At 38.8% G+C, this 19,293-nt stretch overlaps 1 protein-coding gene across 8 annotated transcripts in view; it reads right to left on the bottom strand.

The window, feature by feature from the left end:
- Positions 1 to 19,293, bottom strand: part of IQCJ (IQ motif containing J) — a 297,921-nt gene that overhangs the window by 205,331 nt on the left and 73,297 nt on the right. For 6 of the 8 annotated variants that reach the window (XM_075937809.1, XM_075937807.1, XM_075937806.1 and 3 more), the window contains exons 3-5: positions 7,342 to 7,409; positions 6,077 to 6,157; positions 2,011 to 2,161 (exon numbers count right to left, since the gene is read on the bottom strand). In XM_075937809.1, the coding sequence (XP_075793924.1) occupies positions 2,011 to 2,161; positions 6,077 to 6,157; positions 7,342 to 7,409 (300 nt within the window). Of the gene's footprint in view, positions 1 to 1,573; positions 1,636 to 2,010; positions 2,162 to 6,076; positions 6,158 to 7,341; positions 7,410 to 19,293 lie in introns of those variants that run through there. The other 2 variants (XM_075937813.1, XM_075937810.1) reach the window with 2 other exon arrangements.

The following is a 19,293-nucleotide window of genomic DNA, read 5'->3' as shown; positions in this document are numbered from 1 at the left end:
TAAGGAAAAACAAAACCACCAAGAGCAACTTCAGTGTACATGCTTCATTTTCCACATAAAATAATAAAACTCAAAATATGCAAATTTTGTTGAAAGCGAAAGCAATACAAGTAGTTTTCTAGATTAAGTTACCTCTCCTATCCCTGCTGCAAAATGAATTATCTTTGAAATCACCACAGAAAATGTTCCTCTGTGAGATAAGAGTGCCATCTTATGGTGTTTCAGAAAATAGCAAAGGATGATCAAGAAAATTTACAGCACAAAATACCCACTGAAGTTTAAGCAGGCCCGTATGAAGGAATTTCTGTGGTTGGTGCTTTTTTTGGAAATGTGGACTACAAGGGTGTGAATGCACCCCTGTGTTCCCCCAAGTAAGTGGGCAAATCAGCCCCAGCCTTCCCGCAGCCAGCCAGAGCACGGGGGAGAGAGGCTCGGGCAGTGCACCACTCCTGCTTTCCACTGGCTGGGTGGAGCATGTTTACTTGGGAGACCATGAGGGGGTGCTTTTGTACCCTTCACACACACACACACACCCTCTTTCGTGTCTCACAAACAAGATCTGAATTTATTTTACTTATTAGAGGATAATAATCAATTTACTGTGTATGGCATTCAGAACTCAATATAGCAGTCTGGTTTCATACTAAAAGTAGCCTCCAGCTATGAACAGAAAACATCTAAAAAGAAAACAATAATAGTTTATTGAACTCTGTCAAGTTTAACATAGCCTAATTCTCTATGGTGTCATTGAACCAAAGGCAAGGGGAAACAGTTTACTTAGTGTAAGTTTATCTCCATAATCTAGTTGACAGACTCTTCGAAAGAGTGGTGTGCTTAACTCTATAGTGTTTCTTGGTTTCTTTGTGAAAGGTTGCAGACTATACGAATTTCTGTTGCTTGATTTTCAGAGTCTTGGCGACGAGAATATAAGTTGGCTTCTAGATTTAAATTTTTACCAAATCTAGTTATGGTTAAACTTACAAGTATCGGTTCACAGATAAGCATGGAGAGTGGCTAAGCACCTTTCATCTCCTTATTTGATATGCAGAAACTGGTTTTCTGGTCTGTTAGTGAATTTTGAAATCACCAATTACTATCCTAACCAACAAGCAATACATAAGGTACCTGACCAATATATACTACGCAGTAAGGATAACACATTCCACTATTTAGGGGACATGCTACAGCCAAAAATGAAGACGGCTCTTCCCTTGATCTATTTGAAATTCCTGACTAAAACCTCCTGCATATTTTTGGAAGCTATTTCTATTGTTGGTGTTTTCACCAATTGTTTCTTACATTCCAAAGAATGCAATCTGTCACAGATTTGAAACCGGTTATAGACCAGTGTGATTGATTCATTTATGTTTGGACCCAAAGAGTTCCCGAGCTAAGCAAAATCTCCACAATGTTCTTGTGTTCTGTAATACAGCATTTGGTTCTCCGATTTACCACATTTAAGAAAAGTGTGTAAAATCTCTTGTCACTATCCAAATCCTTACTTTTCTCTGAACAGACACCTTCCAAAGCCCATTATAATTCATGATCATTAAAATGACTTACATACCTGTCTTGTAGAGAGCAGCATAAGAATCATGTTTATATTGCAGAACAGCACCAAAGATTTTCCAATTTCTTTAGAGAATGCAAACACAAAACTCTGAGGATATGCTTGACTAAGGACCCAAACTTTTTTTCACGGAACAAAATGTCTATGAAAATCTGTGTCTTTCAGAGGCTGCTGTTATCACCTAAAATGCTAAGCTATCAATGTTGTTCTGGGTGGCTCTGGGAAAAAAGATCTGATGCACAGTTGCATAATTGTTTAAACACATTTTCCTCACTTTATGTTTGAGAAACTATGAAATTCAGTCACTCTAAAAGCTTTTACTTTGTAATTTAGTCAACAACTTAGTCTTAAATTTCCCCAACCAACTTGAATAGCTCATTTATATCAACGCCTACTATGACTCCAGCAAAAAAGTAGTTGTAGAGAGAAACTGTACTTACAGGAGTGCTGCCATCAGAAAAAGTATTCATGCTGATTGAACTGCTCATCTTGTCAGATGACAAGGAAGGTGGTGATGGACTGCGCTTCTCCAGATGATTCTGCTGTGGCAAGTCCTGACGCTGCAGATATTCACGCCATGCTCTCTGAATACTGATTGAAATTCAAAATACAGGTGGATATGTATAAACAACAGGTTCTCCATCCTGCAAAACTTCATAAAGATCTAGGAGACTCTCTTTGGAGGAAAAGCTAAGTGCACTGTATTAACAAAAAGGTATCCAATTTATTTAGCTCTCCTTTGCTTTGTGACTTACCTGCAAATAGATAGGTTTTACTAATCTTGTTATTTTTCAACCTACATTATAAGTACAGATTACTATCCACAGATGATTCTCATACTATTCAAAATATCTTTATTATTTTTGGTGTGCTATTGGATGTCTAAGTCAAATGGTATGGATTCTGCTCCTTGATTGGCTGAGACGTTATAAACAGAGGAGAAACATTAGTGGTGTGAATAGTGGATATCCATAGCTACAGTGCTGCACAGATACAAAATTTGCATCTGCATCTGTATTCACAAAAATAAGCCACAGATATCCATGGACATAAAGCGGATATTGGTGGATTTGCAAGGCTCTATCCATAGACATACACAATACACTTGTGTTCATATATATGTAAGTTCAGTTGTTCACACAAACACAACAGTCAACTACAACTCCAAGAAACGTTCAGACAAATGCCCACAGAGACGCAAACAATGAAAAGTACTAACATGGTTGACCCAAACAGCTATTCAATACAGGGCATTTGCATTAGACTATCCATCCTAACAAAGATGTTTGCTAGAGGAAAAATATTTGTGCACTTTAAAAGTGTAACTGGAAACAAAAATTATTTAGGAATTGTTGGAATTACAGTGATTTAACTCACTGAAGATTAGAATTATGTCAACAATTCTAAAACCACATAAATAAGTGGTAATAAGTCAATATCTGTCTGATCAGAGAAAAGATGGGCTTCAGAAGCTTATTCGTCAATCTTGCTGCTAGATGATGGTACAGATACAACTGGAATATCAGAGCCCAGACCATGGTCCATGCTGAATTCCCTTTATGCTACTGTAGGTAGACAAAGGGGACTTAAATGAACAACTGAGGAGTCATCCGGAAAGGGGATGTTTTCAGCTGTCACAGAACCATGTTCACCCTTCCATGGAGGCAGGATGCTAAGAACATTCCAAGGTAATCCTGGAACATTCTGTGCCTCTGTGATCCTTACAATATGAACCTTCTAATGACTTTTGTGCAGAAAAGAAAAATATGACCCTATTTGAATGTAACATGAATGTCTACTAGATAATTTGTATGATCAGTGTGGGCATTTTTCATTGCAGTAATTCCTTCTCTTTTCAACATATACATCCTTCACTGTAATTCCACCTAGCCAAGACATCGGCAGAATAAGATTTTAAGAGAGCATTAAAGCTTCTGATCCAAACTAGCAAAAATTAAACCCATAAATTAAGATTGAATTTGTCTTTGGAAAAGTAGCATCACTTTGATAGACTCTTCTTTTCACAACTTATACTAGGAGCTTTTCATTCCAAATTTTAAACTTGAAACTAATTAATAAAACCTCATATTAAATTTAGTAAAACACTGTGATTTGCATTTAAATAGACTGTTAAAAATAAATTTATGAGTACCATGCAGTATATACTTGATTTTATGTGTTAAGCAAATATTGACAAATCAGAAAAAGACTTAGAAAGCAAAGTGAAATTTTATTTTTATAGCATGATTCCTCTTTCCTAATTATCTCTATTGCAGTACTTGCCACCAGATGGCGGTATAATATTAACTACAGGCAGTCCCCGGGTTGCGTACAAGATAGGGACTGTAGGTTTGTTCTTAAGTTGAATCTGTATGTAAGTCGGAACTGGGGTCCAGATTCAGCCGCTGCTGAAACTGACCGCCAGTTCTGACTTACATACAGAATCAACTTAAGAACCCCAGGCGTCCCCAAGTCAGTTGCTGCTGAAACTGATCAGCAGCTGATTCCAGGAAGCCCGGGGCAGAGCAACTCTGCCTCAGGCTTCCTGTAGTCAGCGCTGGTCAGTTTCAGCAGAAGCTGACTTGGGGACGCCTGGGGCAGAGCAGCTGGAGTGCTGCAGGGTTGCTCCAGTAGCGCCGCTCCTCGGCGCTACTGGACCAACCCAGCAGCACCCCAGCTGCTCTGCCCCAGGCGTCCTGATTCAGCCGCTGCTGAAACTGACCAGCAGCGGCTGAATCAGGATGCCTGTGGCAGAGCAGCTGGGGTGCTGCCGGGTTGGTCCAGAGTGGTGAATCCCAGCAAGGATCTTTCTAACATCAGGAAAAAGGTATAAAGAGAAAGATAGTGACATTATTATTTGGCCTTTTGTCTCCCTTCCTGTTCTCCCTACCACCACCAACCACACCATCTCAATACCTGGAAGAACATCTGGAAAAAGACTGAAGTGGGGAAGATTGGTCCCTGGCTGGAACGGGGTCCAGTCTGTGTACTGAGGAATAGTAAGCTGCCTGTAATATCTGTTAGGATGAGACAATGCTTGATTCCCATCTTGTTTAGTCAGTTTAATTTAGAATTTCAACTGTGAATTTATTTTTGTTCTTAACTAACCAGCATCTCTATGCCTGCTACTTATCACTTAAAAATCCATTTTATAATTTTACCTAAAACAGTGTTTTGGTAGAAGTCTTTGAGGAATCAGTTCAGACTACAAAGGCTAGTGTATGTCCATTCCACACTGAGGGACTGGAAAACTAGGTAATAAGCTTACACTGGCCAGGCTTCCAACAAGTGAAAGAAGGTACAGTTCAGAGGCGCAAGATTGGGGAGCTGGGGGAATTGGTTGAAGCCTCCTTATTGATTGTTCATGATAACTCAGCCATGTGTTTCCCTGCCTGTGGGTGGCTGCATAAGTGCAGTACCTCTCAGAGGCTTGTAGCTTGAAATCAGCTCCACAGTATGGGGGACAACCCAGGCTGGTGAGTTTGGAGGACTCAGCAGTCTCACAGTCCAGGTTACACCTGAGAACCCTGTGATATCAAGGCACTTAGAAAGCTGGCTTAGGCCCAAAATCCATTATGGCATCACCAGTCTGTAGATGCTTGGGAATGACACACATAAGTACATTTGCTTTGACTTTAGACAATGATTTAGAAAATGCTTAGAGAATCTACAAAGACTTCAAAATTTAAATAACATTGAAGTAGTTAAATTATGATTTAGAACTCATGACTTCACACATGAAACATTTATATCTTTTTCACGTTAGTCATTTTTATGGTTTAATGCATTACATTTACAGGGAGAGGCATTTGTCTGTAACACTTTCCTTTGTCAATAAAGGGAAGATATAACATTTCCCAGATATAACTATCTTCTAGAAAAATTCTCTGGAAATATATATGTTATTCAGCCAATATTTGCATCATTAAATGACACTGACTGGATTTTAATTTGAAACCTCACGTATCATTAATATTTTAATATAGTATTAATATTTTAATATCTTTAAAACATTTCAACTTTGCTTTCCAGTAGAAAGTGAAATTCAGTGTGAAATGTAGTTAGGAAGTATATTCTTAATGCAAACCTTTATGCATTGTATCTCTGAAGTCCCACAAAAGATTGAGTGAAGCGACTTGAGGCAACTTAAAAACTTAAACATCCTAAGTTTTCTAAGGTTTAAAAAATGCTACAAGAGGTCATCTTTCTCCATTTTCTCCTTCCCTATAGGGATGTGCAAATTATCTTCACATTCAGAACCTGCCTGATAACTGTAATAGTGCCTCAGTTTTACATGGTTAAATACAAAATTGGTGCAACCGTAACAAGTACAGGATTAAAGCCCCAGTTCAGCAGGACCACTCATATGCTTGCTAAACTGAAGCCTCAAAGACTTTTTCCTATTTAAAACTACTTGAAAATCCAAGATAAACACTATATAAATTCAGCTTCACAGAAGTTTAACGAATGTATTATTGAATCATGTGAATACATTACATTACTTACATTTTCACTTTTGATTCCAGGGGCTGTAAGTTGACAGGACATTTTCCCATATTATTCTCCACATCCATAGCAATCTGATGGCTATAAAAATGTTTAATCTATTTCAGCTAACATTTTTAAATCACTGCAGAACTATATATGTACATAGCAGACTTACTTATTTAAAAATGCCATTTTGGGGACAAGGTGGAAGACACAGCATCCACCTCCATTTAGAAGGGTAACAAAAACAAAAATTTTAATTCCAAATTACAGTCCCTATCTTTCAATCAGTCCCTATCTTTCAATCATCTACATGCAGACTTTAGGTTTCAATACTAGACCTTTCCAGTTTCAAATGCTACTGCACCAGAGACAGATATGTCTGGTGAAGAAACTGATGAAAATAAAAACCAGTGATAACTATAACATATTCCTGATAATTTAACTTCCAACCCAGAGGTTAAACTTGAAAAGCTGGCAAGTAATATGGAAATATTAGATAGCAAATTAATTATAGTGGCAAAAAAGTCATGCGAGAATAAGAGAGATTCTCAGCAAAACAAGATGAAAAGAGAATTTATGCTCCAAAGTGTGATACGTTTAAGAAAACCACGAAAATGCTAGAAGATAAAACTGAAGATTTCAAGAACAGAAAGGAACTCATGCAAAAGGACGCTGGCTTGGATGGCACTATTTGCATGAGTGATGACACTGGACATGAGAGTTCGCAAGATGAACTCTGCAAGTGTGGAACCCATTTTTATTAGGAGACTGAGACACCCAATTACATCATTTAACAAGAAGTTTTCAGAAATGATCCTCCCTTAAGTAAAATCAACAAATATTTAGATATGAAACCATAAAAATTCTTCAGCAACCCTCCAAGTGAAATACAAAATGTGCATCAAAAAACAAAACAAAACAAAAACAAAAACAAAAAAAAACCTCCGCAAACATGCCGCATAAGGCAATAGTTAGAGTAAACTTATACTGAAATTGCATATTTTGAAGCCCTTTCCATTTCTAATGACCCAATTAAAGCAAGTGTTTACTCTGTACTCTGCCCCTTCTTTGTTTTCTATTCTACTTTGTACAACCCAAATACACCTGCTCCCAGTATTGTCAGTTCTGACAATAGTTGCAGGATGTTCAAAAAATATAGCTACTATTTCCAAACTATCTTGTCCAGTGCATGAATCGTTACGCTAGAAAATATACTGCTTAAGTGACAGCAATTTTTTACAGTCTTATGTAAAATGTTATGCAAACCTTCTTATACGTACCTTTCAAGTAAATATTTGTCATCATTAACTTGTTCTAAGGTATGCTGCAGCCTTTTGAGTTCTTCCTGCTTGGAAAGAAATAACAGATTTCAACATGTTGACTGCATTAATTGTTATTATTAACAAACATTTATATTGCAGTAGTGCCTGCAGATCTCACCTAATCAAGATCACATTGTGCTAGTGACTGTACAAATACACAGGAAAGAGCAGTCCTGTTCCAATCTTTATCTAAAGACCTAATCTTATATTTCTGACCACATGTATTTATCTCGAAGTACCTTTCAGAAGAAGTCAGTTTCATTATCACTAGCTGTCTCTGGGGAAACTGAGGCCCAGAGTTGAAGTGATTTGTTCAATGTCACCTAGCTCTGCAAACGTATGAGCATATATGTTTCTATTTCCTAAAGCATCACATTAGACCCACCCACGCCGTTCTCCCTGCACTCACCCTAGCATGGTACCCAGTGGCAACTGCCCCCCTGCCATGCCACTGTGCCAAAACAAAATAACCCCACCACACACAACTCAATGAAATTATTTATCAGAAACATTTATCACTGTAAATCCCTCTAAACTGGAGAAAATTAAGTCCACTTTGAAAAACTTTGGTCTTTAGCAGATATTTCTTGCACAAACTGGACATTTTTTCTTCATTTACTTGAAAAGCCATCTCTTCCCTCAATGTGCTGTGTTTTTATTCTGTTTGTATAAAATAATACTATGACACTGAATGACCTTCATAATCCAGTATTTGGGAAACTTTGAGCTTGTTATATGAGCAGGCCCACTAATGGGGCGGGGAGGGGGAGGGGCAGGAGGGGTGGGAAGAGGGCAGTTACCCAGGATTCTGGGCCTTCCAAGAGGCATGGGGCTCCCAGCTGCTGCTGCCACTACTACTGTGTCAGTGGTGGAAGCTGGAGCCCTGGGCCCTTTAAATCATTACCAGAGCACCACTCTGTGCACTCTAGGTGGCCCTGAGGGTTGTGGGGAGGGGGTGTGTGACATGTTCTGGGCAGCATGAAAGGCTGGCTGGCCTTGGCCCTGCCTTTTTGCCTCAGGCCCCACTTTCTTGGAGTGTGGAGCCACCTCCCACACACCTTGCCCAGGGGTCTATGCAGGTTTCTCTATATATGAGCACCTCATTTAGGGTTAGGCATTTTCCCCCAGCCTTGATGAAATTGTTTAACTATTACTCCAGGATGGTATATTTTGTAATCCAAATCAAACACCTAATTGCAATCAAGGAGAAGTTGTACATTCTTTAACATACCCCATACTTTTCCAGAAAAAGAGATATTGAACCCACAAAAGCTAGTATGATGGTATGTCCCTATTGTTGAGTACTTATCTTTTCTGAATAAGAAAAAGTAGGCATGGACCAAAAACTGCGGAGGAATTCTCATTTCCAGTCATTTCTTTTTGTTCTATCACTGAACAATGCTAAAATCTCATAGTTAAGGGAATAGCTTGCTGGTGTTTACCAACATCTTTACCATGTTATCAACATTAATCCCTGTTTTTGAAGAGGAATTCTTTAGTTCTCTCTTAATAAAACATGTCAAGAATTGTTTAAATCCAAACATGGCTCAGTCTCCCTCCCACTCGAGGTAAGTGTAGGGTGGTATCCCATTGAACTTAACAGGAGCACAACCTAGCTGTTTGAGAAGGACAAAAAAAACTGTTTGGCAGATGTTTATTGTCCAAAAGGCACGAAAAAAGGGAAACGGCCACTTAAATTTTTAAAATTCCTTCATTTTTAATAAAACTGATTAGTTATCAATAAGAACATTGCGTTATAGGAAAAAAGGATTTTTAAGACTGATTGTATTTAGTTTTATTTTTGTCAAAATGTAAAATCTAAGTAACAATGAACTGTTTATTAAATTTTAGGGCAGCTCAGGCCTGAGCTATTGGTGACCAAGGTCCTTTAGAAAAACATCCCCTAGTCCATCTAGGGGTTAGGCTGGAATACAGCCATATTTCTTTACTGCTCCCTGAGAGGAAATGGAATCTCAGAACCTACTGCAATAAGATTCCCTGTAACACCAAATGCTACATTCTCACAATGAAAGGATACAGAAATCAGTCAACTCCCATACAAAGTTCATCTAGCTAGCAGTGCACAGAAATTTGAGGGCACAGAACCGATACAAAGTATTTTTATTACAGTGAGGCCAAGAGAGGCCACAATCAATGACTGAGGGGCAAGGAGTGAAGGAAGAGGAAGCTCATTGTGCTAGGTGCTGTGCAGATGTGTAATTCAAAGAGCATTCCTACTGAAAGTTCACAACTTTGGATAATGACAAGATGCTATGGGTGGATGAAACGACCAGGGGCATGTGAAAAGTAAGACAGACCCAGAGGAACATGGTTTCATACAAAGTAGCTTTGTACATAATGTAGTTCACTACCTATGTCACTATTAGCAATGGGTATGTTCCTGAAGATGTTGTGGCAAAGGTGAATCTTAAGAGAGATCTGAAGGACAATAACATGTCAGTTTATTTTCCCAGGGAATTTGGGTTGTAAGCGAGGGATGAAATGGAAAATTGTGGAGAGGAGCTTATCTCCTCCATTGACTGGGATGCAAGAGCTTCATGAAATGCAGTATGTTTCTGAGTAATGGTTCGAGTCATTGGAAGTCATCAGTCGAACTTTGTAGAGGATACAACTAATGTCCTGGGGCTCCCATTTATCCCTCTTGCAATGGATTCTCATTATGAGATGCCTGATTCTTTTACAGGGCTGAGCACGTCATGCAACTGTCTGCACAGTCCTCTTTGGGGAGATGGATGTGGCACCCCATTTTGCATGGTGAGGCTTTCTTCCCAGGCAGCTAAATGCAACCCCTGTGTATGATCTACTCTGGGGAAAGCAAGTCCCAGTTTTTGGAGCTTCTACTGACCTGCTTGTAATTCCATAATAATAGTAAAAGAACACGTTAAGAACATAAGAACGGTCATGCTGGGTCAGACCAAAGGTCATCTTTGACAATGGCCAATGCCAGGTGTCCCTGAGGGAATGATTAGAATAGGCTGTCATCAAGTGACCATCCAGTCACCCATTCCCCACTTCTGACACACAGAATTAGTATAAAATTATTAAAAACTTGATTGTTAAAAAACAGCAGACCTACTCCATCTGCAGCTTCACATGTCCTGCTCTTTGTTTTTGTGAATTAATCACTTTATAATTCAACATATACACTGGACTTGAGGGCCAGTCAAGAAGCCAAGATACCATTTCATTAGCTCATTCATTTCAGAATATAAAAATAAAAATAGAAGCAAATGAGCAGCAAGCAAAATTTAAAGTGAATTACTTTCCTTCTTAGCACAGAAGATTTTCTCGAGATCAGGAAGGTTAAAGTAATTAAAAAGATAACATTTAAGTAAATTTGCAGTATATAAATCCCTTTTGTATCTTTACTGATCTGAGGATAAATTAAACATTTTGTCTTGCAGTAAAGCCATTGTCATATTTATTAACACAACAGCTCAGTCATTTGTGCCCTTTACCTTCTCAAATAAAGCTTATATTGTAGAACAGAAGAATTTTAGAGGGCATTTTTTAATCTTTTAGAAGAGTGTACAGATGGTATGCTGCATAAAACCGAACAAGATCAGTTAGTAGCGAATATACTACTAATGCAGTTTTCATTTTCTTGCGGCCTTGAAAGCACTATTACTGCACAATATGTTTTATGCATAAAGTAGATGTATTAAGATGGAAAGTTGGATTTCTCCCCAATTTTGCCCCAAATTTTCCTCCTCTAGATCTCTAATAATCTCTGCCCTTGACATACAGTAACTGCTAAATTGCTGTGGAAGATTTAGAAAAGTTTACTGCTTCTTGCCACTTAGCTGGCAATTTAAACTAGTCCAACTATAAAATGGCCGTTTTATTCTTACCTTCCATTTCTACTCTCTCATAAAAAAGGAGATCCTTTTTTGGTGTGATGAAATTAGAAACTGCCTTAAAATTGCTTGCATCAGAAATATGCTTGAACCTAAAAGGTAACCTTTTAGTTTCCTGAATCACTCCACTGGTCTTTTTGTTTTCAGTATAACCCAGGGCATCACAAGGTAATTTACAATGTGAAAACAATTTGCAATTGACTTTATATATTGCCGTGGGTGACAGAACCTGCATTACTTACATAAATCATTTTTGGTGTGTGACATCATTTTATATTAACCTAAGGGTGAAGACAAACTAAAAAAATGATTGTGACATTTTGGACATTCAATCATTCAATTAAATATCACTGGACATTCTTTATGGAAGTTGTAATAAGGCAACTACAAAAGGGGTGAGTAATGTTTGTATAATTTGAAAGAGCAGGAGACGTAAAATCTATACTAATTTCAGTTTTGTGTCATTAAACATGAAGTATTGATTATTGCTCCTTGCAACAAAATTTATGAAGCTAGCTATGTTTCTGTGTCCACATAAAGTGATTCTGATGTTTTGCCCTCAGACCCCAAGTGCTATAAATGATGGTGTACAGTGGCAGCTGAGATGTTGTTGTTCCAATTCACAGCCTGAGGAGATACATTTCATAGATTACACCAGGAATGACCCAGCTGCAATTTCTAACTTCAGAAAATTAAATTGGAAGAGATCCAGACTTCTGTTGGAACACACGGAGTCTTACAATGCCTCTATAAACTGCACTATCATGTAAATCTACTGTAAAATGTATTGTAGTTCTTGCTTCCTTTACTGTTACACATGGACATTAATAAGTAATCAGATTTATAAACAATTTGTAATGACAGCGAGAAATGCAAGGCTGCTTTTTAGATGAGGAAGCTAAAATAGCTGTCTCCTGTCATTTTGGCAATGAGGTTACACATTCTATTTATGTATTAATGTCTCTGTAGCCTTGTAGAGCTGTACATTTAATGAAGGATATTGCCTTGCTATGGCACACAAATAAATTATTTGGAAACACTGTAACATTCCAGTATGGAAAACTATTTCAATCTGTAGATGTATCACAAGTATGTAATATGCATAAAAGCAAAGCTGGGCTTAGACTATATTTTCATACCCTTCTTGCATATTCAGAATGCATTATGAGAACTTGCTTTTACCAGTTACATAGTGCCTCAGTTATAGAACAACAAGGAATGAGGGTCTTATTTCTTTTTCTCTCTGGAGCATTGCTGCATCCTGCATAGCCCAAAGGCCAGCCCTGTGAGGGCCCATATATAGTGATTCAGGCCCTTACCTTGTGAAATTACTCATGCAAAGTGACTCTGATATTTCTACCTCCAACTGTTGTACTAACCAACTATACCCAGATTAGGTTCCTGTGCTGTGTCAGATGTCTGTTTCAGATTCCTATAGTCAGCAGATGTATTTGGAGGGGGGGAGGGGGACATATTACATCACACTCCCTGTCAGTACCTGGCCCAGGCAAGCTAATGATCCAGCCAACAAACCGACAACGAGAAGTGTGAATGGATAATGAATTTAGGGAGGAAAGCTTGGTAAATATCACATCTGCCACCTCCCTTGGCACATGGTATATTCAATTAATGTTATACTGCAAATATGGACCTTAAGGGAAGTATGACTGTGTCCCTTTGGGCAATGGCATTTAGGTTCAAAACTCAAAGAGAGTTTTTGGCTCTTCAGTTACCATATTAAGCTGCACAGCAGTGGAAATACAGACAACACAAAAGACTGCAACCACAACTGCAGAATTTGCAATATTAAATCTACACAGCTACCAAAGTACACTGCAAAGTTTCTCTCTATATATTATAAATCCTCCTGTAATATCTAGGTTTTTTTATATGCAGAGTTATCTTTTTATCCAGTTTAAAACACTTAACAGGTTAACTGTCCCACATAATAGTGCTGGAGTTGCCATGGTGATGGTTCTTCAATAAGATGGATGAGTTTCTGAGAATGCACTGGATGCACCAGAGTTTTGCAGAGATTACTCATGCAGCAGAACTGGATACTTGCAAGAAAGGGATGTACTTTCACATTAATAAAAGGAAGGGGAGGATGGAAGAAAGAAGATAAATGAGCAGCAACAACAGTAAAAAAGTTGAGGCCAAAGAACTGTTCTGATTTTCTGTTGAGCTACATTTAACATTTTATACCAGAAATTGTGATAGAAACTTGCCTTTTTATGATAACTATTAACCAAAAGTCAAACAATTTACACGATGTAATGAAATGGGACTAAAAGGGAAGGGTTTTGCACAAATTCAGAACTTAAGGAAGAGGAAGAGTCTTTGTACTGTGGAGAGAGGAGACTCACATGCAGCAATTTTTAGTAAAAAAAAATAATTCTTGAATGTTTCTAGGCCATGGAAAATAACCCAAAAATCTAAAGAATAGTCTAATTTCATTTGGAAATGTCAGTTTTTGAAAGCACTTAGTTTAGGTTAAAGAAAAACTGTAAATATGATAAATTCTGTCAAGATGACAGCTTTCTATTGAGTACTAACAGGAAAACTATTAATTATATACATTGATTTTTTTCCCCCCATTTTAATTGAATTCCTCATGTCTACTGCAGGGACATGGACTGGCTTTCAAATTACTCTGGAAGATATAGAACAGTGCTAGTTCTAGTACCTGCCTTGGCCCCTATTCGCTGCTCTCAGAAAGTAAAAGGGATCAAAATGGACCATGGAAGAATTCCCCCAGGACCGCAGCAATGTAGGGCCTCTATCAGTATAATCTTTCTGGCCCTGACCTAGAAATACCAGGAGTGGAGCTGGGTCAGGAATGGCAGAGGGAAGGCATTCCTGCAGTATTCCACCCTACTGTGATTCAGAATTGTGGATTAAGCCAGTAAGTATGCCTGTGAAGGCTGCTATGTTAAAGCAGCCAAGGTCCACCACTTTGCTCCCCTCAGCATCCCATACAAATGCAACACTGGATCTCTCCTAAATATCTAGAAATATCCAATAATCTCTCACCACTGTGCACAATATGATCCTACCTAATGCTAACTTCCCTACATGGAATTAGAAGTAGGAAGGTCAGGTGTTTTATCTAATGGTACCTGGAATAGATTTGATGGGGCAGCATGCAATCCAAGAACCTTGTTAAAAGAACAGTATGGCTCCCCCTTTCCCAAAAGTTTCCCCAGTTGCTAATAAATCTAAAGCCCTCCTCCCTATACCATCCCATGCATTGGGATCCTGCAGTTCTACCTGTCAGACTGGCCCTGCACATGGAACTGAATTTCAGAGAATGCTACCATGGAGGTCTTGGGCTTCAATCTTTTACCTAGCAAGCTAAATTTGGCCTCTAGGACCTCTCTCTCTTTCTTCCCTCATAGTTTGAATCCCTCATAGCTATTACCTGTCTCCTCCTACTAACTGGAGTTCCCTCCCCTGGAGAGGTATCCTCAGTGTGAAAGGATATCACAGCATCACGTGGAAAGAAGGGCACAATTATGGGATCATTTACATCTGGTCCAGTTGGCTGTTCTTTGTTGAGACTTTCATCCCCCTCAACAGCACAGAGACTGCTGGACCAGGGATGGGGCCATTCTACTGTGCCCTGAAAAGTCTTGCCTGTCTCTCTTAGCTCCTCCAGTTCAGCCACTCTGGACCACTTCTGGTCTCTGAAGTCTAGTTCCAGGGATGGCCAGCCTGTGGCTCCAGAGCCACATGTGGCTCTTCAGAAGTTAATATGCGGTTCCTTACATAGGTACCAAACCCAGGGCTGGAGCTACAGGTGACAACTTTCCACCGGGCCACTTCCTACCCTCTCCACACCCATGCTTTCCCACTCCAGGCTGTGTCTATACTGCATCCCTCTGCCGACAGAGGGATGCAAATCAAGCACTTCAAAAATGCAAATGAGCCTGGGATTTAAATATCCCAAGCTTCATTTGCATACTCATGTTCCGACGTTGTGCCAATCATCCTGTGTCGAAAGTGAAAGTAAAGTGTAGCCGCAGCTCTGCCGTGTTTCTGCCGACAGCGGGGGCTTTTCCAGAAGATCCTGTACTCCTCATTTTTTGTGGAAAAGCCCCCGCTGTCGGCAGAAACAACTTTAAGTTCAAAGGGCTTTAAGTTCAAAGAATGTGAAGTGTATCTAGCACCTGCACCTTTTCTAAACATCAGCCCATCACAAAACTCTCCTGATTAACCACTAAATAGATGGAGGTACAGAAGAGTGAATGTCTTTCTACTGCTGGGCTCGTCAACTTCCCAAGATAAACCATATTTCTGCTATTTCCTTTCTCCTTGCAGAAAACACATTTAAATAAGGGCAACACAAACAATTTTATCATAAGAGGAAGGTGCTGTTTCACCAGCTCTGTTTTCTGCCCCCATGACTTCTCAAGGTCCCGTCCAGTTCTAGTGTTCTATGAAGCAAGGAAGATGCATTTTTAGAAGCAGAACAGGTATTCCTGAATCTCAGGCCATTTGCTTTTTTACATACACACACACACACACACACACACGCACGCACACACTCTCTTGTTCCTAATGAAAAGCCTCTACCTGTTTCTATTGGACTTTTAAACACCTTAGTTTTTATTCTTTTAAAAAATTGTAAACCATTTGTCTCCTTTTTAGAGATTTCTATTTTTTTGAACTTAAGAAAATGAAGAAGAGCCTATGGATCGTTGCAGAAATAAGGAGGAAATAAAGAGAGAGGAGTAAAGAGAGTCAATGGAAAGGCTAGAGGTCAGGATGAGGAGGACAAGAGCCAGTGGCTTCTTGTGATAATAATCAAAACCTATCAGATGCAAAATGGAGTAGTTAAAATTCAAGGATGTCTACAGTCCATGTATGTCTTCCTCTATACTGTACCTGTCTTCAGGAGTGAGAGCTCTAGAGGAGTATTAGACTTTCAGCTTCTGTAATTAGGATTCTTAGGTTTTGGACCCTCCTGAGGTATATTTGGTCAGACAGCATCTGAGTGGTTCTCTTGGGACTCTGAGGACAGTGGGTTATGGGCTGGCAGGAATACCAGCAAACTACTCCGACATGCACCTCAAGGTGACAATATGACATAAAGCATCATCTGTTTAGCCCTTCATGCAGGTGGCCTCTCGAGAGCAAGATAAAAAGAATGGGAGAAGGAGCAAGAGAGGTAGTGGCCCCAATAAGGAGACAAACCAGGTGTGGCAGAGGAAACCTGCTTCTCTTCCTTACATGGCTAATGATCCTTACCTGGTTGGTAGGGTGGAAGAATTGAAAATCAGAGCCCTTGGTGCCAGCAGCCATGTTTCTGATTGGCTAACCCCAAATAAATATGGGTGTTTTTAAAACTGCCAAAGTAATTTCCCAAGAAGAATAAAAGCAAGTTCCTCCACCAGACAGAACTACAAGCTTCTTCACCTGCTAATTTGCATTATGAGACTTTGTTACCCCAATACAGATTGTAAGGTTTTCCTGCTGTCTGTGGAAAGTCATGCAGATGTCTGCTTCATTAAAGGGTTTCAAACTTTTCCCTTTGGCCTCTTAATTCTCTCTATTTGTTGAGTACTTGTGCTTTTAAAAATCATGTTAGCCTACTCAGTTTTGCAAATGTTAAAGCATGAGTCTGTATATACATAATGATACACCTCCAGATGAGTGTTTGTACTAATGTAACCAAGTTGCAAAAACAAATTAATAAGCAGATAAGCAAAGTCTGATTTAGTTGCCACGATTATATAGAACAAGGATGTCCATATAACTGTCCTGAAACAAAGAAAGGATGTTGTGGATACAGCCACACAGTTATGCCTACCTGGAGGTAGGACAGAGAAACAAGTGGAAGGATGACTTGTGGAGCAATCTTTTTTTCAGGAGCAAAAAAGTCAATATTAATGCCCCTCAGGCAACATTCCAGAGTTGCAACCAAAGTTTTGTAAAAGCTGATGTGGTCTATAGTGTTTTGTAAATGTGGTCAGGAGCCATGAAGTGATTGCATAGCAGATTTCTCTTTAAAAGGCCTTTTTGCTTTGGTTCCACGAAGCAGCTAAGGCATGATAAATACAGCCTCTTATTTTGGCACACACCTCATGTAGTTATAGCATAGCTTCTTCAATTAAGGATTTAATCCTTTTAGATTTAATTAACTTCATAGCCTTGATGACTTGTTTGAAAAAGACTATGACCACATGATCCACAATGGAAGAAACAAGGCAAGAACAGTCCCAGGCAGTTTCTATATTTGAGGTTTTAAGAAGAGGAGTCTTGGAGCCTCAGTCTTCTGACATAAAGGATGGCTGGTGAGAGCTGTCTTATCTTTGCTGAAGGTAATTCAATAAATTCCATGAAAATTCCTCTTTAGCATCTTCACATAGTGGAGAAGATATTTAAGGTAATCTCAGGCATCCTGAGAATTGCTCCTGGAGGGTGATGCATCTATCATTCAAGACCGAATCTGAAGAAGTGGGAAAAGTATAAATAAGGCATTACTTGAAACAGATGCAAAAAATCTCCAAAGATACAGGGGAAAGATGGACAAGCAAAAGGGAAGCCTTGTTAGGCATGACAGAGGAGAGATGCACCACCTGGAGGAAATTCTACCCAGATAGTGAAATAAAACAGGATTAATTTATCTTCATTAAGACTGTAGAGGCAGAGAGTAGTGGGTAAAAGGACTCACATTTCTTATATTTTATTTGTGGGTGAATTTCTATTCTACCAATGTACACCATTTTTCAGTCTCTAAAAGCTCATCTACATTTTTTAGAAGTTCTGAACTTGGACCTGGTTCACATGACCTTGGTCAGCAACTCAATTACTGAGATCAGACTGTAGGTTTCAACCAAATTGCTGGGTGACCAGCTGTGGCAGCAGCGCTGATAGGCTGGCATAAGGCAGGCTAGTATGGGAACAAACATGGAATAAGCAAGCGGAGCAAGAATAAGGGGAGCCTGTTGAAACTACTGGCAATGGGATTGTACCTGGTAAGGTAGGATTCAATCACAAAAATCTGTAATAATGGCCTCTGATGACTCACGAAGTTTAAACAGGTTCACAAGCTGTTATTTGATTTTTTACACATCAGCCACTGATGAGTTACACAATTGGTTGAAAAATGCTGACAATTTGTTGGAATTTGAAAAATTTGAAGTTTTGGAACTATGTGGAGAGCAATGAAACCTATGCCACACAGACAGAAGTGCAATTGAAAGAGGACATTGTGTTGGATGACAACATTTCTACCCTTCTCTTCTAAATTTCATTGAATATAAATGTGAAAGCAATCTGGTTGTAGAAAAATAATCACTCAAGCTATCGTGTTACGTGGCCTGTACAAAGAAAACTAGAAGCAAATGGAGTTACAGAGGCTCCTAGCCACTAAATTAGCACTGGTTTACGGAAGCTCTTCACCCTAAAATTTACTAAATACATTTTAGTAAATTTTCACAGTATTTTGAAATCAATTAGTATGTAAAGTTATAATAAGTAAAGAAAAATAGACCAGTAAATATTTAACAAATTAAGCTTGACAATCAAACTTATATTTCCTTTGCTGAATTACTTAAATCTATTTTTAATGTGTTCAAACCTCTCTTACACTGTGTAGAAAAATGATAGCTTTTTATCTCAAAAACTTAATAATGGTTACAAATAGGTTATATTATCCTTAAAAAGTATACATTCACAATACATTTGAAAAACTATTTGCAGAAAAAATTCTGCAGATAGACTTCTGTTCAATTTTCCCTGAGAATAACATGCCCACTGATTTAACTTCTGAAGAAGCTACATTTTTATTCTGATATTTTGTTAAATAGAGTGTTAAGCCTCTGCAAGAGATACAATGAGCCTAGAGAGAGGACAGGAAAAAAGAAGCCTTTGCATTAAGACAGTTTTAATCACAGATTTTTTTGTATTTTATGGATTAATTTATACTCATGCATAGTAGCTACTTTCCATAGAAATGGACCAGATCACACAAAATGGCAAGAATAACCCCAGAATACACTATCAGGTCTTCACTCTAACCCAGTAA

The sequence above is a fragment of the Pelodiscus sinensis genome, chromosome 10 (genome assembly GCF_049634645.1).
Source record: "Pelodiscus sinensis isolate JC-2024 chromosome 10, ASM4963464v1, whole genome shotgun sequence".
In the NCBI taxonomy this organism is placed as follows: Eukaryota; Metazoa; Chordata; order Testudines; family Trionychidae; genus Pelodiscus; species Pelodiscus sinensis.
This window is presented reverse-complemented; position numbering and strand designations above follow the sequence as displayed.